Source organism: Salvelinus alpinus, chromosome 21 (genome assembly GCF_045679555.1).
Source record: "Salvelinus alpinus chromosome 21, SLU_Salpinus.1, whole genome shotgun sequence".
In the NCBI taxonomy this organism is placed as follows: Eukaryota; Metazoa; Chordata; class Actinopteri; order Salmoniformes; family Salmonidae; genus Salvelinus; species Salvelinus alpinus.
Genome location: NC_092106.1, coordinates 28,911,433 through 28,938,697, shown reverse-complemented (window position 1 = coordinate 28,938,697; position 27,265 = coordinate 28,911,433). Strand labels below are relative to the sequence as shown.

Here is a 27,265-nt window from a genome sequence, read left to right as displayed (position 1 = left end):
ACATTGGTGGGTGGTGGAGGAAGAGACTAGTGGACTACTGGCTACATTGGTGGGTGGTGGGGGAAGAGACTAGTGGACTAATGGCTACAGTGGTGGGTGGTGGAGGAAGAGAATTTTGGACTAATGGCTACAGTGGTGGAGGAAGAGACTAGTGGACTAATGGCTACAGTGGTGGAGGAAGAGACTAGAGGACTACTAGCTACAGTGGTGGGTGGTGGGGGAAGAGACTAGTGGACTACTGGCTACATTGGTGGAGGAATAGATTAGTGGACTACTGGCTACATTGGTGGGTGGTGGAGGAAGAGACAAGTGGACTACTGGCTACAGTGGTGAGTGAAGAGACTAGTGGACTACTAGCTACATTGGTGTGTGGTGGAGGACGAGACTAGTGGACTAATGGCTACATTGGTGGGTGGTGGTCGAAGAGACTAGTGGACTACTGGCTACAGTGGTGGGTGGTGGGGGAAGAGACTAGTGGACTACCGGCTACATTGGTGGGTGGTGGAGGAAGAGACTAGTGGACTAATGGCTACATTGGTGGGTGGTGGAGGAAGATACTAGTGGACTACTGGCTACATTGGTGGAGGAAGAGACTAGTGGACTACTAGCTATATTGGTGGGTGGTGGAGGAAGAGACTAGTGGACTACTGGCTACATTGGTAGGTGGTGGGGGAAGAGACTAGTGGACTAATGGCTACAGTGGTGGAGGAAGAGACTTGTGGACTAATGGCTACAGTGGTGGGTGGTGGAGGAAGAGACTAGTGGACACCTAGCTACAGTGGTGGAGGAAGAGACCAGTGGACTAATGGCTACAGTGGTGGAGGAAGAGACGAGTGGACTAATGGCTACAGTGGTGGGTGGTGGAGCAAGAGACTAGAGAACTACTGGCTACAGTGGTGGGTGGTGGGGAAGAGACTAGTGGACTACTGGCTACATTGGTGGGTGGTGGAGGAAGAGACTAGTGGACTACTGGCTACAGTGGTGAGTGAAGAGACTAGTGGACTACTAGCTACATTGGTGGGTGGTGGAGGAAGAGACTAGTGGACTACTGGCTACATTGGTGGGTGGTGGGGGGAGACACTAGTGGACTACTAGCTACATTGGTGGAGGAACAGACTAGTGGACTACTAGCTACATTGGTGGGTGGTGGAGGAAGACACTAGTGGACTACTGGCTACATTGGTGGGTGGTGGGGGAAGAGACTAGTGGACTAATGGCTACAGTGGTGGGTGGTGGAGGAAGAGAATTTTGGACTAATGGCTACAGTGGTGGAGGAAGAGACTAGTGGACTAATGGCTACAGTGGTGGAGGAAGAGACTAGAGGACTACTAGCTACAGTGGTGGGTGAAGAGACTAGTGGACTACTGGCTACATTGGTGGAGGAATAGATTAGTGGACTACTGGCTACATTGGTGGGTGGTGGAGGAAGAGACAAGTGGACTACTGGCTACAGTGGTGAGTGAAGAGACTAGTGGACTACTAGCTACATTGGTGGGTGGTGGAGGAAGAGACTAGTGGACTAATGGCTACATTGGTGGGTGGTGGTCGAAGAGACTAGTGGACTACTGGCTACAGTGGTGGGTGGTGGGGGAAGAGACTAGTGGACTACCGGCTACATTGGTGGGTGGTGGAGGAAGAGACTAGTGGATTAATGGCTATATTGGTGGGTGGTGGAGGAAGAGACTAGTGGACTACTGGCTACAGTGGTGGGGGAAGAGACTAGTGGACTAATGTCTACAGTGGTGGAGGAAGAGACTAGTGGACTACAGGCTACATTGGTGGGTGGTGGAGGAAGAGACTAATGGACTACTGGCTACAGTGGTGAGTGAAGAGACTAGTGGACTACTGGCTACAGTGGTGGAGGAATAGACTAGTGGATACTGGCAACATTGGTGGGGGGTGGGGGAAGAGACTAGTGGATTAATGGCTACAGTGGTGGAGGAAGAGACAAGTGGACTAATGGCTACAGTGGTGGGTGAAGAGACTAGTGGATTAATGGCTACATTGGTGGGTGGTGGGGGAAGAGACTAGTGGACTACTGGCTACAGTGGTGGGTGGTGGAGGAAGAGACTAGTGGACTACTGGCTACAGTGGTGGGTGGTGGAGGAAGAGACTAGTGGACTAATGGCTACATTGGTGGGTGGTGGAGGAAGAGACTAGTGGACTACTGGCTACATTGGTGGAGGAAGAGACTAGTGGACTACTAGCTACATTGGTGGGTGGTGGAGGAAGAGACTAGTGGACTACTGGCTACATTGGTGGGTGGTGGGGGAAGAGACTAGTGGACGAATGGCTACAGTGGTGGGTGGTGGAGGAAGAGACTAGTGGACTAATGGCTACAGTGGTGGAGGAAGAGACTTGTGGACTAATGGCTACAGTGGTGGGTGGTGGAGGAAGAGACTAGTGGACACCTAGCTACAGTGGTGGAGGAAGAGACTAGTGGACTAATGGCTACAGTGGTGGAGGAAGAGACGAGTGGACTAATGGCTACAGTGGTGGGTGGTGGAGGAAGAGACTAGAGAACTACTGGCTACAGTGGTGGGTGGTGGGGAAGAGACTAGTGGACTACTGGCTACATTGGTGGAGGAAGAGACTAGTGGACTACTGGCTACATTGGTGGGTGGTGGAGGAAGAGACTAGTGGACTAATGGCTACAGTGGTGGAGGAAGAGACTTGTGGACTACTAGCTACATTGGTGGGTGGTGGAAGAAGAGACTAGTGGACTAATGGCTACAGTGGTGGAGGAAGAGACTTGTGGACTAATGGCTACAGTGGTGGGTGGTGGAGGAAGAGACTAGTGGACTACTGGCTACATTGGTGGGTGGTGGGGGAAGAGACTAGTGGACTACTGGCTACAGTGGTGGGGGAAGAGACTAGTGGACTAATGTCTACAGTGGTGGAGGAAGAGACTAGTGGACTACTGGCTACATTGGTGGGTGGTGGAGGAAGAGACTAATGGACTACTGGCGACAGTGGTGAGTGAAAAGACTAGTGGACTACTGGCTACAGTGGTGGAGGAAGAGACTAGTGGACTACTGGCTACATTGGTGGGTGGTGGAGGGAGAGACTAGTGGACTACTGGCTACATTGGTGGGTGGTGGAGGAAGAGACTAGTGGACTACTGGCTAGATTGGTCGGTGGTGGGGGGAGAGACTAGTGGACTACTGGCTACATTGGTGGGTGGTGGGGGAAGAGACTAGTGGACTACTGGCTACATTGGTCGGTGGTGGGGGAAGAGACTAGTGGATTACTGGCTACATCGGTAGGTGGTGGAGGAATAGACTAGTGGATACTGGCTACATTGGTGGGTGGTGGGGGAAGAGACTAGTGGAATAATGGCTACAGTGGTGGAGGAAGAGACAAGTGGACTAATGGCTACAGTGGTGGGTGAAGAGACTAGTGGATTAATGACTACATTGCTGGGTGGTGGAGGAAGAGACTAGTGGACTACTGGCTACAGTGGTGGGTGAAGAGACTAGTGGACTACTGGCTACAGTGGTGGAGAAAGATACTTGTGGACTAATGGCTACAGTGGTGGGTGGTGGAGGAAGAGACTAGTGGACTACTGGCTACATTGGTGGGTGGTGGGGGAAGAGACTAGTGGACTACTGGCTACATTGGTGGGTGGTGGAGGAAGAGACTAGTGGATTAATGGCTATATTGGTGGGTGGTGGGGGAAGAGACTAGTGGACTACTGGCTACAGTGGTGGGTGGTGGAGGAAGAGACTAGTGGACTAACGGCTACATTGGTGGGTGGTGGAGGAAGAGACTAGTGGACTAATGGCTACATTGGTGGAGGAAGAGACTAGTGGACTACTAGCTACAGCGGTGGTGGAGGAAGAGACTAGTGGATTATGGCTACAGTGGTGGGTGGTGGAGGAAGAGACTAATGGACTACTGGCTACATTGGTGGGTGGTGGAGGAAGAGACTAGTGGATTAATGGCTACAGTGGTGAATGAAGAGACTAGTAGACTAATGGCTACAGTGGTGGGTGGTAGAGGAAGAGACTAGTGGACTACTGGCTACAGTGGTGGGGGAAGAGACTAGTGGACTAATGGCTACATTGGTTGGTGGTGGGAGGAAGAGACTGAGTGGACTACTGGCTACATTGGTGGGTGGTGGGGGGAGAGACTAGAGGACTACTGGTTACATTGGTTGGTGGTGGGAGAAGAGACTGGTGGACTACATGGTTACATTGGTTGGTGGTGGGAGAAGAGACTGGTGGACTACTGGCTACAGTGGTGGGTGGTGGGGGAAGAGACTAGTGGACTAATGGCTACATTGGTGGGTGGTGTTGGAAGAGACTAGTGGACTACTAGCTACAGTGGTGGAGGAAGAGACTAGTGGATTAATGGCTACAGTGGTGGGTGGTGGAGGAATAGACTAGTGGACTACTGGCTACAGTGGTGGAGGAAGAGACTAGTGGATTAATGGCTACATTGGTGGGTGGTGGGGGAAGAGACTAGTGGACTACTGGCTACAGTGGTGGGTGGTGGAGGAAGAGACTAGTGGACTAACGGCTACATTGGTGGGTGGTGGAGGAAGAGACTAGTGGACTACTGGCTACATTGGTGGAGGAAGAGACTAGTGGACTACTAGCTACAGCGGTGGGTGGTGGAGGAAGAGACTAGTGGATTATGGCTACAGTGGTGGGTGGTGGAGGAAGAGACTAATGGACTACTGGCTACATTGGTGGGTGGTGGAGGAAGAGACTAGTGGATTAATGGCTACAGTGGTGAATGAAGAGACTAGTAGACTAATGGCTACAGTGGTGGGTGGTAGAGGAAGAGACTAGTGGACTACTGGCTACAGTGGTGGGGGACGAGACTAGTGGACTAATGGTTACATTGGTTGGTGGTGGGAGAAGAGACTGGTGGACTACTGGCTACATTGGTTGGTGGTGGGGGGAGAGACTAGAGGACTACTGGTTACATTGGTTGGTGGTGGGAGAAGAGACTGGTGGACTAATGGTTACATTGGTTGGTGGTGGGAGAAGAGACTGGTGGACTACTGGCTACAGTGGTGGGTGGTGGGGGAAGAGACTAGTGGACTAATGGCCACATTGGTGGGTGGTGTTGGAAGAGACTAGTGGACTACTAGCTACAGTGGTGGAGGAAGAGACTAGTGGACTAATGGCTACAGTGGTGGGTGGTGGAGGAAGAGACTAGTGGACTACTGGCTACAGTGGTGGAGGGAAGAGACTAGTGGACTAATGGCTACAGTGGTGGGTGGTGGAGGAAGAGACTAGTGGACTACTGGCTACATTGGTGGGAGGTGGAGGAAGAGACTAGTGGATTAATGGCTACAGTGGTGGGTGGTGGAGGAAGAGACTAGTGGACTAATGGCTACAGTGGTGGAGGAAGAGACTAGTGGATTAATGGCTACATTGGTGGGTGAAGAGACTAGTGGACTACTGGCTACATTGGTGGGTGGTGGAGGAAGAGACTAGTGGATTAATGGCTACAGTGGTGGGTGGTGGAGGAAGAGACTAGTGGACTAATGGCTACAGTGGTGGAGGAAGAGACTAGTGGATTAATGGCTACATTGGTGGGTGGTGGGGGAAGAGACTAGTGGACTACTGGCTACATTGGTGGGTGGTGGAGGAAGAGACTAGTGGACTACTAGCTACAGTGGTGGGTGGTGGGGGAAGAGACTAGTGGACTAATGGCTACAGTGGTGGGTGGTGGGGGAAGAGACTAGTGGACTACTGGCTACAGTGGTGGAGGAATAGACTAGTGGACTAATGGCTACAGTGGTGGAGGAAGACACTAGTGGACTACTGGCTACAGTGGTGGGTGGTAGGGGAAGAGACTAGTGGACTAATGGCTACAGAAGTGGAGGAAGAGACTAGTGGACTAATGGCTACATTGGTGGGTGGTGGTTGAAGAGACTAGTGGACTACTGGCTACATTGGTGGGTGGTGGGGGAAGAGACTAGTGGACTACTGGCTACATTGGTGGGTGGTGGAGGAAGAGACTAGTGGATTAATGGCTATATTGGTGGGTGGTGGAGGAAGAGACTAGTGGACTACTGGCTACAGTGGTGGAGGAAGAGACTAGTGGACTACTAGCTACAGTGGTAGGTGAAGAGACAAGTGGACTACTGGCTACAGTGGTGGAGGAAGAGACTAGTGGACTAATGGCTATAGTAGTGGGTGGTGGAGGAAGATACTACTGGACTACTGGCTACAGTGGTGGAGGAAGAGACTAGTGGACTAATGGCTAGAGTGGTGGGTGGTGGAGGAAGAGACTAGTGGACTACTGGCTACATTGGTGGAGGAAGAGACTAGTGGACTATTGGCTACAGTGCTGGGTGAAGAGACTAGTGGACTACCTGCTACAGCGGTGGGTGGTGGAGGAAGAGACTAGTGGACTATTGGCTACAGTGCTGGGTGAAGAGACTAGTGGACTACTGGCTACAGTGGTGGAGAAAGATACTTGTGGACTAATGGCTACAGTGGTGGGTGGTGGAGGAAGAGACTAGTGGACTACTGGCTACATTGGTGGGTGGTGGGGGAAGAGACTAGTGGACTACTGGCTACATTGGTGGGTGGTGGAGGAAGAGACTAGTGGATTAATGGCTATATTGGTGGGTGGTGGGGGAAGAGACTAGTGGACTACTGGCTACAGTGGTGGGTGGTGGAGGAAGAGACTAGTGGACTAACGGCTACATTGGTGGGTGGTGGAGGAAGAGACTAGTGGACTACTGGCTACATTGGTGGAGGAAGAGACTAGTGGACTACTAGCTACAGCGGTGGGTGGTGGAGGAAGAGACTAGTGGATTATGGCTACAGTGGTGGGTGGTGGAGGAAGAGACTAATGGACTACTGGCTACATTGGTGGGTGGTGGAGGAAGAGACTAGTGGATTAATGGCTACAGTGGTGAATGAAGAGACTAGTAGACTAATGGCTACAGTGGTGGGTGGTAGAGGAAGAGACTAGTGGACTACTGGCTACAGTGGTGGGGGACGAGACTAGTGGACTAATGGTTACATTGGTTGGTGGTGGGAGAAGAGACTGGTGGACTACTGGCTACATTGGTTGGTGGTGGGGGGAGAGACTAGAGGACTACTGGTTACATTGGTTGGTGGTGGGAGAAGAGACTGGTGGACTAATGGTTACATTGGTTGGTGGTGGGAGAAGAGACTGGTGGACTACTGGCTACAGTGGTGGGTGGTGGGGGAAGAGACTAGTGGACTAATGGCTACATTGGTGGGTGGTGTTGGAAGAGACTAGTGGACTACTAGCTACAGTGGTGGAGGAAGAGACTAGTGGATTAATGGCTACAGTGGTGGGTGGTGGGAGGAATAGACTACTGGACTACTGGCTACATTGGTGGGAGGTGGAGGAAGAGACTAGTGGATTGATGGCTACAGTGGTGGGTGGTGGAGGAAGAGACTAGTGGACTAATGGCTACAGTGGTGGAGGAAGAGACTAGTGGATTAATGGCTACATTGGTGGGTGAAGAGACTAGTGGACTACTGGCTACATTGGTGGGTGGTGGAGGAAGAGACTAGTGGATTAATGGCTACAAGTGGTGGGGGTGGTGGAGGAAGAGACTAGTGGACTAATGGCTACAGTGGTGGAGGAAGAGACTAGTGGATTAATGGCTACATTGGTGGGTGGTGGGGGAAGAGACTAGTGGACTACTGGCTACATTGGTGGGTGGTGGAGGAAGAGACTAGTGGACTACTAGCTACAGTGGTGGGTGGTGGGGGAAGAGACTAGTGGACTAATGGCTACAGTGGTGGGTGGTGGGGGAAGAGACTAGTGGACTACTGGCTACAGTGGTGGAGGAATAGACTAGTGGACTAATGGCTACAGTGGTGGAGGAAGACACTAGTGGACTACTGGCTACAGTGGTGGGTGGTGGGGGAAGAGACTAGTGGACTAATGGCTACAGAAGTGGAGGAAGAGACTAGTGGACTAATGGCTACATTGGTGGGTGGTGGTTGAAGAGACTAGTGGACTACTGGCTACATTGGTGGGTGGTGGGGGAAGAGACTAGTGGACTACTGGCTACATTGGTGGGTGGTGGAGGAAGAGACTAGTGGATTAATGGCTATATTGGTGGGTGGTGGAGGAAGAGACTAGTGGACTACTGGCTACAGTGGTGGAGGAAGAGACTAGTGGACTACTAGCTACAGTGGTAGGTGAAGAGACAAGTGGACTACTGGCTACAGTGGTGGAGGAAGAGACTAGTGGACTAATGGCTATAGTAGTGGGTGGTGGAGGAAGATACTACTGGACTACTGGCTACAGTGGTGGATGAAGAGACTAGTGGACTAATGGCTAGAGTGGTGGGTGGTGGAGGAAGAGACTAGTGGACTACTGGCTACATTGGTGGAGGAAGAGACTAGTGGACTATTGGCTACAGTGCTGGGTGAAGAGACTAGTGGACTACCTGCTACAGCGGTGGGTGGTGGAGGAAGAGACTAGTGGACTATTGGCTACAGTGCTGGGTGAAGAGACTAGTGGACTACCTGCTACAGTGGTGGGTGGTGGAGGAAGAGACTAATGGACTACTGGCTACATTGGTGGGTGGTGGAGGAAGAGACTAGTGGATTAATGGCTACAGTGGTGAATGAAGAGACTAGTAGACTAATGGCTACAGTGGTGGGTGGTAGAGGAAGAGACTAGTGGACTACTGGCTACAGTGGTGGGGGACGAGACTAGTGGACTAATGGTTACATTGGTTGGTGGTGGGAGAAGAGACTGGTGGACTACTGGCTACATTGGTTGGTGGTGGGGGGAGAGACTAGAGGACTACTGGTTACATTGGTTGGTGGTGGGAGAAGAGACTGGTGGACTAATGGTTACATTGGTTGGTGGTGGGAGAAGAGACTGGTGGACTACTGGCTACAGTGGTGGGTGGTGGGGGAAGAGACTAGTGGACTAATGGCTACATTGGTGGGTGGTGTTGGAAGAGACTAGTGGACTACTAGCTACAGTGGTGGAGGAAGAGACTAGTGGATTAATGGCTACAGTGGTGGGTGGTGGAGGAATAGACTACTGGACTACTGGCTACATTGGTGGGAGGTGGAGGAAGAGACTAGTGGATTGATGGCTACAGTGGTGGGTGGTGGAGGAAGAGACTAGTGGACTAATGGCTACAGTGGTGGAGGAAGAGACTAGTGGATTAATGGCTACATTGGTGGGTGAAGAGACTAGTGGACTACTGGCTACATTGGTGGGTGGTGGAGGAAGAGACTAGTGGATTAATGGCTACAGTGGTGGGTGGTGGAGGAAGAGACTAGTGGACTAATGGCTACAGTGGTGGAGGAAGAGACTAGTGGATTAATGGCTACATTGGTGGGTGGTGGGGGAAGAGACTAGTGGACTACTGGCTACATTGGTGGGTGGTGGGGGAAGAGACTAGTGGACTAATGGCTACAGTGGTGGGTGGTGGGGGAAGAGACTAGTGGACTACTGGCTACAGTGGTGGAGGAAGAGACTAGTGGACTAATGGCTACAGTGGTGGGTGGTGGAGGAAGAGACTAGTGGACTACTGGCTACAGTGGTGGAGGAAGAGACTAGTGGACTAATGGCTACAGTGGTGGAGGAAGAGACTAGTGGACTAATGGCTACATTGGTGGGTGGTGGAGGAAGAGACTAGTGGACTACTGGCTACATTGGTGGGTGGAGGGAGAGACTAGTGGACAACTGGCTACAGTGGTGGGTGGAGGGGAAGAGACTAGTGGACTAATGGCTACAGTGGTGGAGGGAGAGACTAGTGGACTAATGGCTACAGTGGTGGATGGTGGAGGAGAGACTAGTGGACAACTGGCTACAGTGGTGGGGAGGAAGAGACTAGTGGACTACTGGCTACAGTGGTGGAGGAAGAGACTAGTGGACTAATGGCTACAGTGGTGGAGGAAGAGACTAGTGGACTAATGGCTACAGTGGTGGAGGGAGAGACTAGTGGACAACTGGCTACAGTGGTGGAGGAAGAGACTAGTGGACTAATGGCTACAGTGGTGGAGGGAGAGACTAGTGGACTAATGGCTACAGTGGTGGAGGGAGAGACTAGTGGACAACTGGCTACAGTGGTATAGTGGTGGGTGTAGGGTGAGCCACTGGGTGGAAGCCTGCCTGGCCCTGCTGATTGAATCACCAGAATGATCTCATCATCTCATCTCTCTGGGGGTTGAAGGTTTAATGGACGAGAAGAGAATGAGTGTTGACATAGAGGTGGCAGTTTCGACTTCACCACCGTGTATGTATGCGTGTGTGAAGCACTAAGGAGGAGGGGGAGTATTATAAACAGTCTTTAATCTCAGATGTCGCATTCATAACTGTTAGGCCCAGTGCAGGCTGGTGGACGGAGTGTAGTGTAGTATGGTAGTGTTGACCAAGGAGGGAGAGTAGTGTAGTAGTGGTAGTGTTGACCAAGGAGGGAGAGTAGTGTAGTAGTGGTAGTGTTGACTAAGGAGGGAGAGTAGTGTAGTAGTGGTAGTGTTGACTAAGGAGGGAGAGTAGTGTAGTAGTGGTAGTGTTGACCAAGGAGGGAGAGTAGTGTAGTAGTGGTAGTGTTTACTAAGCAGGGAGAGTAGTGTATCAGTGGTAGTGTTGACTAAGCAGAGAGAGTAGTGTAGTAGTGGTAGTGTTGACTAAGGAGGGAGAGTAGTGTATCAGTGGTAGTGTTGACTAAGAAGAGAGAGTAGTGTAGTAGTGGTAGTGTTGACTAAGGAAGGAGAGTAGTATAGTAGTGGTAGTGTTGACTAAGGAGGGAGAGTAGTGTAGTAGTGGTAGTGTTGACTAAGAAGAGAGAGTAGTGTAGTAGTGGTAGTGTTGACTAAAGAGGGAGAGTAGTGTAGTAGTGGTAGTGTTGACTAAGGAGGGAGAGTAGTGTATCAGTGGTAGTGTTGTCTAAAGAGGGAGAGTAGTGTAGTAGTGGTAGTGTTGACTAAGAAGAGAGAGTAGTGTAGTAGTGGTAGTGTTGACTAAGAAGAGAGAGTAGTGTAGTAGTGGTAGTGTTGACTAAAGAGGGAGAGTAGTGTAGTAGTGGTAGTGTTGACTAAGGAGGGAGAGTAGTGTATCAGTGGTAGTGTTGTCTAAAGAGGGAGAGTAGTGTAGTAGTGGTAGTGTTGACTAAGAAGAGAGAGTAGTGTAGTAGTGGTAGTGTTGACTAAGAAGAGAGAGTAGTGTAGTAGTGGTAGTGTTGACTAAGAAGAGAGAGTAGTGTAGTAGTGGTAGTGTTGACTAAGAAGAGAGAGTAGTGTATCAGTGGTAGTGTTTACTAAGAAGAGAGAGTAGTGTAGTAGTGGTAGTGTTGACTAAGAAGAGAGTAGTGTAGTAGTGGTAGTGTTGACTAAGGAGGGAGAGTAGTGTAGTAGTGGTAGTGTTGACTAAAAAGAGAGAGTAGTGTAGTAGTGGTAGTGTTGACTAAGGAGGGAGAGTAGTGTAGTAGTGGTAGTGTTGACTAAGAAGAGAGAGTAGTGTAGTAGTGGTAGTGTTGACTAAGGAGGGAGAGTAGTGTAGTAGTGGTAGTGTTGACTAAGAAGAGAGAGTAGTGTAGTAGTGGTAGTGTTGACTAAGAAGAGAGAGTAGTGTATCAGTGGTAGTGTTGACTAAGAAGAGAGAGTAGTGTAGTAGTGGTAGTGTTGACTAAGAAGAGAGAGTAGTGTAGTAGTGGTAGTGTTGTCTAAAGAGGGAGAGTAGTGTAGTAGTGGTAGTGTTGACTAAGAAGAGAGAGTAGTGTAGTAGTGGTAGTGTTGAATAAGAAGAGAGAGTAGTGTAGTAGTGGTAGTGTTGTCTAAAGAGGGAGAGTAGTGTAGTAGTGGTAGTGTTGACTAAGAAGAGAGAGTAGTGTAGTAGTGGTAGTGTTGACTAAGAAGAGAGAGTAGTGTAGTAGTGGTAGTGTTGTCTAAAGAGGGAGAGTAGTGTATCAGTGGTAGTGTTGTCTAAAGAGGGAGAGTAGTGTAGTAGTGGTAGTGTTGACTAAGGAGGGAGAGTAGTGTAGTAGTGGTAGTGTTGACTAAGAAGAGAGAGTAGTGTAGTAGTGGTAGTGTTGACTAAGAAGAGAGAGTAGTGTAGTAGTGGTAGTGTTGTCTAAAGAGGGAGAGTAGTGTAGTAGTGGTAGTGTTGACTAAGAAGAGAGAGTAGTGTAGTAGTGGTAGTGTTGAATAAGAAGAGAGAGTAGTGTAGTAGTGGTAGTGTTGTCTAAAGAGGGAGAGTAGTGTAGTAGTGGTAGTGTTGACTAAGAAGAGAGAGTAGTGTAGTAGTGGTAGTGTTGACTAAGAAGAGAGAGTAGTGTATCAGTGGTAGTGTTGACTAAAAAGAGAGAGTAGTGTAGTAGTGGTAGTGTTGACTAAGGAGGGAGAGTAGTGTATCAGTGGTAGTGTTGACTAAGAAGAGAGAGTAGTGTAGTAGTGGTAGTGTTGACTAAGAAGAGAGAGTAGTGTAGTAGTGCTAGTGTTGACTAAGAAGAGAGAGTAGTGTATCAGTGGTAGTGTTGACTAAGAAGAGAGAGTAGTGTAGTAGTGGTAGTGTTGACTAAGAAGAGAGAGTAGTGTAGTAGTGCTAGTGTTGACTAAGGAGGGAGAGTAGTGTAGTAGTGGTAGTGTTGACTAAGGAGGGAGAGTAGTGTAGTAGTGGTAGTGTTGACTAAGAAGAGAGAGTAGTGTAGTAGTGGTAGTGTTGACTAAGAAGAGAGAGTAGTGTAGTAGTGGTAGTGTTGACTAAAGAGGGAGAGTAGTGTATCAGTGGTAGTGTTGACTAAGAAGAGAGAGTAGTGTAGTAGTGGTAGTGTTGACTAAGGAGGGAGAGTAGTGTAGTAGTGGTAGTGTTGACTAAGAAGAGAGAGTAGTGTAGTAGTGGTAGTGTTGACTAAAGAGGGAGAGTAGTGTATCAGTGGTAGTGTTGACTAAGAAGAGAGAGTAGTGTAGTAGTGGTAGTGTTGACTAAGGAGGGAGAGTAGTGTAGTAGTGGTAGTGTTGACTAAGGAGGGAGAGTAGTGTAGTAGTGGTAGTGTTGACTAAGAAGAGAGAGTAGTGTAGTAGTGGTAGTGTTGACTAAAGAGGGAGAGTAGTGTATCAGTGGTAGTGTTGACTAAGAAGAGAGAGTAGTGTAGTAGTGGTAGTGTTTACTAAGGAGGGAGAGTAGTGTATCAGTGGTAGTGTTGACTAAGAAGAGAGAGTAGTGTAGTAGTGGTAGTGTTGACTAAGGAGGGAGAGTAGTGTATCAGTGGTAGTGTTGACTAAGAAGAGAGAGTAGTGTAGTAGTGGTAGTGTTTACTAAGGAGGGAGAGTAGTGTATCAGTGGTAGTGTTGACTAAGAAGAGAGAGTAGTGTAGTAGTGGTAGTGTTGACTAAGGAGGGAGAGTAGTGTAGTAGTGGTAGTGTTGACTAAGAAGAGAGAGTAGTGTAGTAGTGGTAGTGTTTACTAAGGAGGGAGAGTAGTGTATCAGTGGTAGTGTTGACTAAGAAGAGAGAGTAGTGTAGTAGTGGTAGTGTTGACTAAGAAGAGAGAGTAGTGTATCAGTGGTAGTGTTGACTAAGAAGAGAGAGTAGTGTATCAGTGGTAGTGTTGACTAAGAAGAGAGTAGTGTAGTAGTGGTAGTGTTGACTAAGAAGAGAGAGTAGTGTAGTAGTGGTAGTGTTGACTAAGAAGAGAGAGTAGTGTATCAGTGGTAGTGTTGACTAAGAAGAGAGAGTAGTGTAGTAGTGGTAGTGTTGACTAAGAAGAGAGAGTAGTGTAGTAGTGGTAGTGTTGACTAAGAAGAGAGAGTAGTGTAGTATTGGTAGTGTTGACTAAGAAGAGAGAGTAGTGTATCAGTGTTAGTGTTGACTAAGAAGAGAGAGTAGTGTAGTAGTGGTAGTGTTTACTAAGGAGGGAGAGTAGTGTAGTAGTGGTAGTGTTGACTAAGAAGAGAGAGTAGTGTATCAGTGGTAGTGTTGACTAAGAAGAGAGAGTAGTGTATCAGTGGTAGTGTTGACTAAGAAGAGAGAGTAGTGTAGTAGTGGTAGTGTTGACTAAGAAGAGAGAGTAGTGTAGTAGTGGTAGTGTTTACTAAGGAGGGAGAGTAGTGTATCAGTGGTAGTGTTGACTAAGAAGAGAGAGTAGTGTAGTAGTGGTAGTGTTGACTAAGGAGGGAGAGTAGTGTAGTAGTGGTAGTGTTGACTAAGAAGAGAGAGTAGTGTAGTAGTGGTAGTGTTTACTAAGGAGGGAGAGTAGTGTATCAGTGGTAGTGTTGACTAAGAAGAGAGAGTAGTGTAGTAGTGGTAGTGTTGACTAAGAAGAGAGAGTAGTGTATCAGTGGTAGTGTTGACTAAGAAGAGAGAGTAGTGTATCAGTGGTAGTGTTGACTAAGAGAGAGAGTAGTGTAGTAGTGGTAGTGTTGACTAAGAAGAGAGAGTAGTGTAGTAGTGGTAGTGTTGACTAAGAAGAGAGAGTAGTGTATCAGTGGTAGTGTTGACTAAGAAGAGAGAGTAGTGTAGTAGTGGTAGTGTTGACTAAGAAGAGAGAGTAGTGTAGTAGTGGTAGTGTTGACTAAGAAGAGAGAGTAGTGTAGTATTGGTAGTGTTTACTAAGGAGGGAGAGTAGTGTAGTAGTGGTAGTGTTGACTAAGAAGAGAGAGTAGTGTAGTAGTGGTAGTGTTGACTAAGAAGAGAGAGTAGTGTATCAGTGGTAGTGTTGACTAAGAAGAGAGAGTAGTGTAGTAGTGGTAGTGTTGACTAAAGAGGGAGAGTAGTGTAGTAGTGGTAGTGTTGACTAAGAAGAGAGAGTAGTGTAGTAGTGGTAGTGTTGACTAAGAAGAGAGAGTAGTGTAGTAGTGGTAGTGTTGACTAAAGAGGGAGAGTAGTGTAGTAGTGGTAATGTTGACTAAAGAGGGAGAGTTGTCAGTACACGGCAGGTCAGGATATGGAGCCATGCCGGGTCTGATATTTTCCCCCTACGCTGCTACACTGCACTGTCTGAGCCACAGCAGGCTGCATGAGTCACAAGGCAACTAGCGCAGGCTAACAATACACCCAGGCATCACCACCACCCTCCTCCTCTCTGCCCACCATGGCCTTGCCATCCTGGGCCTCAGCCAGCCTGCTCATAGCATCCCCCCACCACCTGGTCAACTGGCCATTAACCCTGACCCGAGACCAGTCTACTGGAAACACACTGCCACTACTGAAGATTAACAATAAACACCAACACCAGGTCTGGCATCAGGTGTGGCATTGAAACAGCCTGGACTGATAGGTTTAATGTTGTTGTTTTTTCAATAATACCACCAGCTTTCAGACATGGATAGCTGTTCCAGCCTGATTTGCAGGGTGGTTTTGCGTGAGGTAGGGACAGGTTGTTTTGCCCTTCTGCCAGGAACGGCTCACACACACAATTTCATGGTGTGTGGTCATCAGTGCACAGTGCACACCACTGACTCCATAGCCCTAAAAACCTGTGTGTGTGTGTGAGATGCCTGCCGTCGTTACCGCTCTGCTAAAGAGAAAATCAAATATTAATCCAGCCAGCACCATTCGCCGTTTTGAAAAGCCAGAGCCACTCACCATTTTATTATTGATTTCATGAAAGTGGATCTCGCATACTTTCTCCACAACGTCCTCAACCTCGAAAGTTACAAAGCCGAAACCTGCAGGCAGGACAGAGAGGTAGAGAGAATGACAGGAAGAGGGGGATGGAGAGAGAAAGAGAGTGAGTGAAAAAGGAGGAAAAAGGGAGAGAAAAATAAAGCATTGGTTATAGTCAAGATTTATAGAACAACTTCTATTTGAAAGACAGGCAACATATGACAATTAGTCCCCGAAATGTAGCTAAATAAACCTAATAAAGATGCAGTTATAGTCCTGGAACGGCTGTACAGCTATGTGCAATAAAAATGATACAGTCCTCATTATTAGAATAACTATATTCCTGCTTCACAGACAGAAGAGGAGGGAATTGCCACAAAGCTCATTAAATGAAATTCATGGACCCTGGCCTAGCGCGTGAATTTCATTACAGATATTCTATGCTCCTTCATTGATATTTCACTGTAAAACACATTCTAGTTTTATGGTAATGTGAGGCCATATCATATTATTGATACATAGAACATTATACAAACCTTGCAAATCAGCAACAAGCATTGATTGATAACTAATAGAGGGTAATCTAGTGACTCATGGGCCAAAGCTTGACCTGATTATCTAATTCATAACTAATACTGGCAGGCAGGTAGCCTAGCGGTTAGAGGCAGTCCAGCAACCGGAGGGTTGCCAGTTCGAATCCCGGGTCCAACGTGAAAAATCTGATGGGAATTTAGTTGGCATCAGGGTTGCTAGTATCAAATATTAGATGCCATTGCCTAAGTTGGACCTTGTGTGTAATGATAAATAAAGCGATCTTCATTTTAGAGGGTAATCTAGTGGCCCATGGGCCAAAAATTGACTGGATTATCTACATGCCACATAAGGGGATGACATTATGAAGGCATATACTAAGGATAGACACCCCAAAATGCCCCCCCCCAGCAGGAAAGCCTTCCATTCCATGCCCTGTTGACTAATCAGCACTCTCTCTAAAACAAACACACAGAGCGGAGTGGCGGAGAGGAATAGAGCTGAAGTTGTGCGCCCTGCTGTGACAAGCTGAAACAAGGCTTTGGTTTTTAAGAGAGTGGGAGATAAGCCTGTGGGAGTCAGGGGGTCAACAGGGTTTGACAGAGAGCCAGCATGTGGCCGGCCAGGGCCCCCCTTCTCCACACGCCAGCAGATATGGACAGATAAAGAGGCGGGACTGCCGATAAGAGGGTCACGGAGAGAGCAACCATTTTGACAACCCCCCTGTCCCGCCTCTGCACACACCACAGTACACTAACAATGAGTTATTACACAGTACAGTGCAGGGCATTCAATTCACAAACATGTACACACGCAAACACACACACACACAAACTCTGCCCGCATGTTACATGTACACATAATCCTCTCCCCCAACCCCCCATATGAGGTTGGATCTATACAGGCATTAGACATCATCAAGCAGGTTTCAGTGATCAAAGCCGCCTACACTCTCTCTGGTGTGAGGTAGGAAGTGAAGCTCATTAGTCAATGACCTGCCCTCTCTCCATGACTTCCTGTTCTGATCCAGGGGGACTTCCTGGAGTGATGCACAGCACACGTCAGACAGAGAACTCAACTCTCAAGCCCCTCTCTATCAATCTCTCTCTCAGGAACATACAGTATTAAATCAATGAAACACAGATCACACAGCAATAAGAGTCAGAACTCTCTCAAAACAAATGTTTTAAATATTGTGCTTTTATTAGTCTTTCATCCTCTTCCCATTCATTTTCTCTCCCTCTGTCTAGTTTCTCTCCCTCTGTCTAGTTTCTCTCCCTCTGTCTAGTTTCTCTCCCTCTGTCTAGTTTCTCTCCCTCTGTCTAGTTTCTCTCCCTCTGTCTAGTTTCTCTCCCTCTGTCTAGTTTCTCTCCCTCTGTCTAGTTTCTCTCCCTCTGTCTAGTTTCTCTCCCTCTGTCTAGTTTCTCTCCCTCTGTCTAGTTTCTCTCCCTCTGTCTAGTTTCTCTCCCTCTGTCTAGTTTCTCTCCCTCTGTCTAGTTTCTCTCCCTCTGTCTAGTTTCTCTCCCTCTGTCTAGTTTCTCTCCCTCTGTCTAGTTTCTCTCCCTCTGTCTAGTTTCTCTCCCTCTTTCTAGTTTCTCTCCCTCTGTCTAGTTTCTCTCCCTCTGTCTAGTTTCTATCTCTCTCTAGTTTATTTCTAGTTTATCTCTCTCTCTAGTTTATCTCTCTCTCTAGTTTCTCTCTCTCTAGTTGCTCTCTAGTTTCTCTCTCTCTCTAGTTTATCTCTAGTTTATTTGTAGGTTATCTCTCTCTCTAGTTTCTCTCTCTCTCTAGTTTCTCTCTAGTTTATCTCTCTCTCTAGTTTCTCTCTCTCTCTCTCTCTAGTTTATCTCTCTCTCTCTAGTTTCTCTCTCTCTCTAGTTTACTTGTAGTTTATCTCTCTCTCTAGTTTCTCTCTAGTTTATCTATCTCTAGTTTATCTCTCTCTCTAGTTTCTCTCTCGTTTATCTCTCTCTCTAGTTTATGTCTCTAGTTTATTTCTAGTTTCTCTCTCTCTCTAGTTTCTCTCTAGTTTATGTCTCTAGTTTCTCTCTAGTTTCTCTCTCTGTCTCTAGTTTCTCTCTAGTTTCTCTCTATGTCTCTAGTTTCTCTCTCTCTCTAGTTTCTCTCTGTCTCTAGTTTCTCTCTCTCTCTAGTTTCTCTCTCTCTCTCTAGTTTCTCTCTCTCTAGTTTCTCTAGTTTCTCTCCCTCTGTCTAGTTTCTCTCTCTCTCTAGTTTCTCTCTAGTTTCTCTCCCTCTTTCTAGTTTCTCTCCCTCTGTCTAGTTTCTATCTCTCTCTAGTTTATTTCTAGTTTATCTCTCTCTAGTTTCTCTCCCTCTGTCTAGTTTCTCTCTATCTCTAGATTCTCTCTAGTTTCTCTCCCTCTGTCTAGTTTCTCTCCCTCTGTCTAGTTTCTATCTCTCTCTAGTTTATTTCTAGTTTCTCTCTCTCTCTAGTTTCTATCTAGTTTCTACCTCTCTCTAGTTTCTGTCTCTAGTTTCTCTCTAGTTTATTTGTAGTTTATCTCTCTCTCTAGTTTCTGTCTCTAGTTTCTCTCTAGTTTCTCTCTCTCTAGTTGCTCTCTCTCTCTAATTTCTACCTCTCTCTAGTTTCTGTCTCTAGTTTCTTTCTAGTTTATCTCTCTCTCTAGTTTCTGTCTCTAGTTTCTCTCTAGTTTCTCTCTCTCTAGTTGCTCTCTAGTTTCTCTCTCTCTAGTTTCTCTCTAGTTTATTTCTCTCTCTAGTTTCTGTCTCTAGTTTCTCTCTCTCTCTAGTTTCTCTCTAGTTTCTCTCTCTCTCTAGTTTATCTCTAGTTTATTTGTAGTTTATCTCTCTCTCTAGTTTCTCTCTAGTTTCTCTCTCTCTCTAGTTTATCTCTCTCTCTAGTTTCTGTCTCTAGTTTCTCTCTCTCTCTAATTTCTCTCTAGCTTCTCTCTCTCTCTAGTTTCTCTCTAGTTTATTTCTAGTTTCTCTCTCTCTCTCTCTAGTTTATCTCTCTCTCTCTAGTTTCTCTCTCTGTCTCTAGTTTCTCTCTCTCTCTAGTTTCTCTCTAGTTTCTCTCTCTCTCTCTCTAGTTTATCTCTCTGTCTCTAGTTTCTCTCTAGTTGATCTCTCTCTCTAGTTTCTGTCTAGTTTATTTCTAGTTTATCTCTCTCTCTAGTTTCTGTCTCTAGTTTCTCTCTCTCTCTAGTTTCTCTCTCGTTTATCTCTCTCTCTAGTTTCTGTCTCTAGTTTATTTCTAGTTTCTCTCTCTCTCTAGTTTCTGTCTCTAGTTTCTCTCTAGTTTCTGTCTCTAGTTTCTCTCTAGTTTATCTCTCTGTCTCTAGTTTCTCTCTAGTTTCTGTCTCTAGTTCATCTCTCTGTCTCTAGTTTCTCTCTCTGTCTCTAGTTTCTCTCTAGTTTCTCTCTCTGTCTCTCTAGTTTCTCTCTCTCTCTAGTTTCTCTCTTTCTCTCTAGTTTCTCTCTCTCTCTAGTTTCTCTCTCTCTAGTTTCTCTAGTTTCTCTCCCTCTGTCTAGTTTCTCTCTCTCTCTAGTTTCTCTCTCTCTCTCTAGTTTCTCTCTCTCTCTCTCTAGTTTCTCTCTCTCTCTCTCTAGTTTCTCTCTCTCCATAGTTTATCTCTCTCTCTCTAGTTTCTCTCTCTCTCTCTCTAGTTCCTCTCTAGTTTCTCTCTCTCTAGATTCTCTAGTTTCTCTCCCTCTGTCTAGTTTCTCTCTCTCGCTAGTTTCTCTCTCTCTTAGTTTCTCTCTAGTTTCTCTCTCTCTCTCTAGTTTCTCTCTCTGTCTCTAGTTTCTCTCTCTCTCGCTCTAGTTTCTCTCTAGTTTCTCTCTCTCCCTCTAGTTTCTCTCTAGTTTCTCTCGCTCTAGTTTCTCTCTCTCTAGTTTCTCCAGTTTATCTCTCTCTCTCTCTAGTTTCTCTCTCTCTCTCTCTCTAGTTTCTCTCTCTCCATAGTTTCTCTCTATCTCTCTAGTTTCTCTCTCTCTCTCTCTAGTTCCTCTCTAGTTTCTCTCTCTCTAGATTCTCTAGTTTCTCTCCCTCTGTCTAGTTTCTCTCTCTCGCTAGTTTCTCTCTCTCTTAGTTTCTCTCTAGTTTCTCTCTCTCTCTCTAGTTTCTCTCTCTGTCTCTAGTTTCTCTCTCTCTCGCTCTAGTTTCTCTCTAGTTTCTCTCTCTCCCTCTAGTTTCTCTCTAGTTTCTCTCGCTCTAGTTTCTCTCTCTCTAGTTTCTCCAGTTTATCTCTCTCTCTCTAGTTTATCTCTCTCTCTCTAGTTTCTCTCGCTCTAGTTTCTCTCTCTCTAGTTTCTCTAGTTTATCTCTCTCTCTCTCGCTAGTTTCTCTCTAGTTTCTCTCTCTCTCTCTAGTTTCTATCGCTCTAGTTTCTCTCTCTCTTTCTAGTTTCTCTCCCTCTGTCTAGTTTCTATCTCTCTCTAGTTTATTTCTAGTTTATCTCTCTCTAGTTTCTACCTCTCTCTAGTTTCTATCTCTCTCTAGTTTATTTGTAGTTTATCTCTCTCTCTAGTTTCTGTCTCTAGTTTCTCTCTAGTTGCTCTCTAGTTTCTCTCTAGTTTATTTCTCTCTCTAGTTTCTCTCTCTCTCTAGTTTATCTCTAGTTTATTTGTAGTTTATCTCTCTCTCTAGTTTCTCTCTAGTTTATCTCGCTCTCTAGTTTCTCTCTAGTTTCTCTCTCTCTCTAGTTTCTGTCTCTAGTTTATTTCTAGTTTCTCTCTCCCTCTCTCTAGTTTCTCTCTAGTTTATCTCTCTCTCTAGTTTCTGTCTAGTTTATTTCTAGTTTATCTCTCTCTCTAGTTTCTGTCTCTAGTTTCTCTCTAGTTTCTGTCTCTAGTTTTTCTCTCTCTCTAGTTTATTTGTAGTTTATCTCTCTCTCTAGTTTCTGTCTCTAGTTTCTCTCTAGTTTATCTCTCTCTCTAGTTTCTCTCTCGTTTATCTCTCTCTCTAGTTTCTGTCTCTAGTTTATTTCTAGTTTCTCTCTCTCTCTAGTTTCTCTCTAGTTTCTGTCTCTAGTTTCTCTCTCTCTCTAGTTTCTCTCTAGTTTCTGTCTCTAGTTTATCTCTCTGTCTCTAGTTTCTCTCTAGTTTCTGTCTCTAGTTTATCTCTCTGTCTCTAGTTTCTCTCTCTGTCTCTAGTTTCTCTCTCTCTCTAGTTTCTCTCTCTCTAGTTTCTCTCTCTCTCTAGTTTCTCTCTCTCTTTCTAGTTTCTCTCTCTCTCTCTCTAGTTCCTCTCTAGTTTCTCTCTCTCTAGTTTCTCTAGTTTCTCTCCCTCTGTCTAGTTTCTCTCTCTCGCTAGTTTCTCTCTCTCTCTAGTTTCTCTCTCTGTCTCTAGTTTCTCTCTCTCTCTCTCTAGTTTCTCTCTCTCTCTCTCTAGTTCCTCTCTAGTTTCTCTCTCTCTAGTTTCTCTAGTTTCTCTCCCTCTGTCTAGTTTCTCTCTCTCGATAGTTTCTCTCTAGTTTCTCTCTCTCTCTCTCTCTAGTTTCTCTCTCTGTCTCTAGTTTCTCTCTAGTTTCTCTCTAGTTACTCTCTCTCCCACTAGTTTCTCGCTAGTTTCTCTCGCTCTAGTTTCTCTCGCTCTAGTTTCTCTAGTTTATCTCTCTCTCTCGCTAGTTTCTCTCTAGTTTCTCTCTCTCTCTCTAGTTTCTCTCGCTCTAGTTTCTCTCTCTCTAGTTTCTCTAGTTTATCTCTCTCTCGCTAGTTTCTCTCTAGTTTCTCTTTCTCTCTCTAGTTTCTCTCTCTCTAGTTTCTCTCTTTCTCTCTAGTTTCTCTCTCTCTCTAGTTTCTCTAGTTTCTCTCTCTCTAGTTTCTCTAGTTTCTCTCCCTCTGTCTAGTTTCTCTCTCTCGCTAGTTTCTCTCTCTCGCTAGTTTCTCTCTCTCGCTAGTTTCTCTCTCTGTCTCTAGTTTCTCTCTCTCTCTCTCTAGTTCCTCTCTAGTTTCTCTCCCTCTGCTCTAGTTTCTCTCTCTCTGTCTAGTTTCTCTCTCTCGCTAGTTTCTCTCTAGTTTCTCTCTCTCTCTCTCTCTAGTTTCTCTCTCTGTCTCTAGTTTCTCTCTAGTTTCTCTCTAGTTTCTCTCTCTCTCTCTCTCTAGTTTCTCTCTAGTTACTCTCTCTCCCACTAGTTTCTCGCTAGTTTCTCTCGCTCTAGTTTCTCTCGCTCTAGTTTCTCTAGTTTATCTCTCTCTCTCGCTAGTTTCTCTCTAGTTTCTCTCTCTCTCTCTAGTTTCTCTCTCTCTAGTTTCTCTCTCTCTCTAGTTTCTCTCTCTCTCTCTAGTTTCTCTCTCTCTAGTTTCTCTCTTTCTCTCTAGTTTCTCTCTCTCTAGTTTCTCTAGTTTCTCTCCCTCTGTCTAGTTTCTCTCTCTCGCTAGTTTCTCTCTCTCTCTAGTTTCTCTCTCTGTCTCTAGTTTCTCTCTCTCTCTCTCTAGTTTCTCTCTCTCTCTCTCTAGTTCCTCTCTAGTTTCTCTCCCTCTGTCTAGTTTCTCTCTCTCGCTAGTTTCTCTCTCTCGCTAGTTTCTCTCTAGTTTCTCTCTCTGTCTCTAGTTTCTCTCTCTGTCTCTAGTTTCTCTCTAGTCTCTCTCTCTCTCTCTAGTTTCTCTCTAGTTACTCTCTCTCCCACTAGTTTCTCGCTAGTTTCTCTCTAGTTTCTCTCGCTCTAGTTTCTCTAGTTTATCTCTCTCTCTCGCTAGTTTCTCTCTAGTTTCTCTCTCTCTCTCTAGTTTCTCTCGCTCTAGTTTCTCTCTCTCTAGTTTCTCTCTCTCTAGTTTCTCTCTCTCCCTCTAGTTTCTCTCTCTCTAGTTTATCTCTCTCTCTCGCTAGTTTCTCTCTAGTTTCTCTCTCTGTCTCTAGTTTCTCTCTAGTTTCTCTCTCTCTCTAGTTTCTCTCTCTCTCTCTAGTTTCTCTCTCTGCCTCTAGTTTCTCTCTCTCTCTAGTTTCTCTCTCTAGTTTATCTCTCTCTCTCTAGTTTCTCTCTCGCTAGTTTCTCTCTAGTTTCTCTCACTCTAGTTTCTCTCTCTCTCTAGTTTATCTCTCTCTCACTAGTTTCTCTCTAGTTTCTCTCTCTCGAGTTTATCTCTCCCTCTGTCTAGTTTCTCTCTCGCTCTCTAGTTTATCTCTCTCGCTCTCTCTCGCTAGTTTCTCTCTCTCTCTAGTTTCTCTCTAGTTTCTCTCTCTCTAGTTCCTCTCTAGTTTCTCTCTCTCTCTAGTTTCTCTCTAGTTTATATCTCTCTCTCGCTAGTTTCTCTGTCTCTAGTTTCTCTCTCTCTAGGTCCTCTCTAGTTTCTCTCTCTCTCTAGTTTCTCTCTCTCTAGTTTCCCTCTCTCTAGTTCCTCTCTAGTTTATCTCTCTCGCTAGTTTCTCTCTCTCTAGTTCCTCTCTAGTTTATCTCTCTCTCTCTCTAGTTCCTCTCTAGTTTATCTCTCTCTAGTTTCTCTCTCTCTCTAGTTTCTCTCTAGTTTATCCCTCTCTAGTTTCTCTCTCTCTCCATCTCTAGTTTCTCTCTCTCTCCATCTCTAGTTTATATCTCTCTATATATAGTTTCTCTCTCTCTCTCCATAGTTTCTCTCTCTCTCTAGTTAAAGTAAGGGAAAATAAATAAACATAAATTTGGGTTGTATTTACAATGGTGTTTGTTCTTTACTGGTTGCCCTTTTCTTGTGGCAACAGGTCACAAATTGATAATTGGTATGTCGAATTGTATGTTCCTTTTGATGGCATAGAAGGCCCTCCTTGCCTTGTCTCTCAGCTCGTTCACAGCTTTGTGGTAGTTACCTGTGGCGCTGATGTTTAGGCCCAGGTATGTATAGTTCTTTGTGTGCTCTAGGGCAATGGTGTCTAGATGGAATTTGTATTTGTGGTCCTGGCGACTGGACCTTTTTTGGAACACCATTATTTTTGATTTACTGTCAGGACCCACGTCTGGCAGAATCTGTGCAGAAGATCTAGGTGCTGCTGTAGGCTCTCCTTGGTTGGTGACAGAACCACCAGATCATCAGCAAACAGTAGACATTTGACTTCAGATTCTAGTAGGGTGAGGCCGGATGCTGCAGACTGTTCTAATGCCCTCGCTAATTCGTTGATATATAGGTTGAAGAGGGTGGAGCTTAAGCTGCATCCCTGCCTGACTGTTTCTTGCCAATTTTAACCGCATATTTGTTTGTGTACTTGGATTTTATAATCTCTCTCTCTCTCTCCCTCCCTCCCTCCTGTCAGTTCGCTCTGGTCTGGGTCTGTCAGCCTCGGGCCTTTCTCCCTCTGTATGTATCCTCTGCTCTCATTCACTTAAGCACCGCTGCGTGTTCCCGCTGTGTCAGCTAATCAAAAACTAGGGCTCTGCCTCCCATCTGCAATCAGTCCCGTCATTCATCCAGTACAGAGCACATTACTCCTGGCCCCGTGTACTGGGGCCTCTGGGGCCTCCTCCGGTCCCCATTAGTGATGAATCAAATCAAAGACAACCGCTGCACATTCGTTCTGTTTAAAGGCAGCAGGTAGAGAAGGAGGAAATGAAAACGTCTGTAAAGTGAATAGTTCTGTATCGTGTAAAAGTGCATCATGTTGTATACGGTTGGTTCACGCTGGCTTGTACATGTATATACAGCAGCTCATGAATGTGTAGCGCTGAGAGAGAAGATGTTTCATTTCACGTCCACAAAGGACTCGTTTATCTGTGGCGCTCTCAGAGATCCATAGAGAGAGACTTCAACAGGTTTCCTGCGATAGGGGAATAGGCACAAATCCAAGAAGACACAGCTAAAAGGGAGTGTTGAGGTGGTGTGTTGTTGCGTGAGCAAGTGGGCTCTTTAAAGAGAACATTCGGGGTGTGTGCTATGCATATGAGGAAGTGTCCCCTGTGATTTCTAGAGAGAAAGACATTTCCATGTGTCTGTTGAGGCCCCCGGGCAGCGTAATGCTTTCTGCCTTTGAGGATGGCCTGGGTCCTCCATATATCCCCTCCCAACACCGCCCCCCAACCTTATCAGCGCCACACCGACCACTTCTGACAACCAACAAATCAGCTGTCAGGAGCAATTTCTCACCAGCTGAGAGGTAGCCGCCGCCGCTGGGTAGTGTGGAGCAGGAGAGAGAGGGAGGGAGAGAGGTATGTGGGAGGGAGTGTTAACACACCTGCCCTTTGCTGGAGATATCTACTCCACAATACAGCTCTCTCATATCCCCTGCTAGGAGTAGAGGTGGAGGGTACACTGCACCTCCTACACTAACCACCAAGAACAGTGTTGTGAGTCCTAGTTCTTCTTCTCCCTCAAATTATAGATAAGTTGCTTGCTGAAAATCAAACATTTGCTTTGGGCCTGCGTCGAAAGTGTCCTAAATGCACCTTGAAATGTGATGTACTCAGTATCTCTTCATTAGTCTCTCGCTATCTTCCACTCTCTTGTCTTTCCTTCTCTCTGCTACCTTTCCAAACCCAGGGTGTAGGGATGAGGAAACGATCTGGTCTGCTGTCTCTGTCAGAGTTCACAGCACTATTGACAAAGTCAGCTCCCCCCTCAGCATTGGACGAGGCAGGTAGCCAATCAATTCGCTCCGGGAGGGGGTTGCTTAACGACGAGGCTGTAACTAACGGCCTTATCAAAGTCAAATCAAGAAAAAGAAGAGAGAGAGAAGACATGCTATGTGCACACTGCCCACAAAATGAGGTGGAAATTGAGCTGCACTTCCTAACCTCCTGCCAAATGTATGACCATATTAGAGACACATATTTCTCTCAGATTACACAGACCCACAAAGAATTAGAAAACAAATCCAATTTTGATACACTCCCATATCTATTGGGTGAAATACCACAGTGTGCCCTCACAGCAGCAAGATGTGTGACCTGTTGCCACAAGAAAAGGGCAACCAGTGAAGAACAAACACCATTGTAAATACACACCATATTTATGTTCATGTATTTTCCCTTTTGTACTTTAACTATTTGCACATCGTTACAACACTGTATATATCCATAATATGACATTTTAAATGTCTCTATTCCTTTGGAACTTTTGTGAGTGTAATGTTCACTGTTCATTATTTATTGTTTATTATCTACTTCACTTGCTTTGGCAATGTAAACATATGTTTCCCATGCCAATAAAGCCCTTTGAATTGAATTGAGAGAGATTGAGAAAGGAAGAGAAAGAAAGAGAGATAGGGAGAGAGAGATGTAGAGAGAGAGAGAGAGAGAGAGAGAGAGAGAGAGAGAGAGAGAGAGAGAGAGAGAGAGAGACAGAGAGAGAGAGAGAGAGAGAGAGAGTGAGACAGAGAGAAAGAGAGAGAGTGAGACAGAGAGAAAGAGAGCGAAAGACAGAGACAGAGAGAGATAGGGAGAGAAAGAGAGAAAGAGAGAGAGAGAGAGAGAGAGAGAGAGAGAGAGAGAGAGAGAGGGAGAGAGAGAGGGGGAGAGAGAGAGAGAAAGAGAGAGAAAGGGAGAGAAAGAGAGAGAGAGAAAGAGAGAGAGATAAAGAGAGAGAGTTGGCCATACAAGATGTAGGAATTTGGAAAATTTATTTTGATAATCTATACAAAAACATCCCACAAAAAGACTTAAAACAGAACCAATTAGAAATTTAAGAAAAATTGAACATCTGTCACGGTTTTCTTCCTGGGATGAAGGAGAGGACCAAAATGCAGCGCGGCTAGTGTTCAACATGATTTAATAAAGAATAATTGAGAACACTACAAACAACAAAACAAGAAATGTGAAAACCGAGACAGCCCTATCTGGTGCAGACAAAACACAGAGACAGGAAACAATCACCCACAAAATCCCAACACAAAACAAGCCTCCTATATATGATTCTCAATCAGGGACAACGATTGACAGCTGCCTCTGATTGAGAACCATATTAGGCTGGACACAGAAACAGACAAACTAGACACACAACATAGAATTCCCACCCAGCTCACGTCCTGACCAACACTAAACAAGCAAAACACATAAGAACTCTGGTCAGGACGTTACAACATCCTTGAATCAGTCATTAAAAACAACCAAAATCCATTAGATTACCCAATAACCCAACAAGAACTAAATGAAAAGCTCAAATCTATTAAATCAAAGAAGGCTTGTGGTCTAGACAACATCAGAAATGAAATGCTGAAAAACAGCACACCTGAGTTGCAAAATGCTGTGCTTAAATTGTTCAACATGGTTTTAACTTCTGGCTGCTTCCCTGATGTCTGGAACCAGGGGCTCATCTCCCCTATCCACAAA

At 46.0% G+C, this 27,265-nt stretch overlaps 1 protein-coding gene across 13 annotated transcripts in view; it reads right to left on the bottom strand.

The window, feature by feature from the left end:
* Positions 1 to 27,265, bottom strand: part of LOC139548194 (RNA-binding protein Musashi homolog 2-like) — a 456,658-nt gene that overhangs the window by 143,072 nt on the left and 286,321 nt on the right. For all 13 annotated transcript variants that reach the window (XM_071357680.1, XM_071357689.1, XM_071357690.1 and 10 more), the window contains one exon: positions 15,504 to 15,586. In XM_071357680.1, coding sequence (XP_071213781.1) covers positions 15,504 to 15,586 — 83 coding nt within the window. The remainder of the gene's footprint in view (positions 1 to 15,503; positions 15,587 to 27,265) is intronic.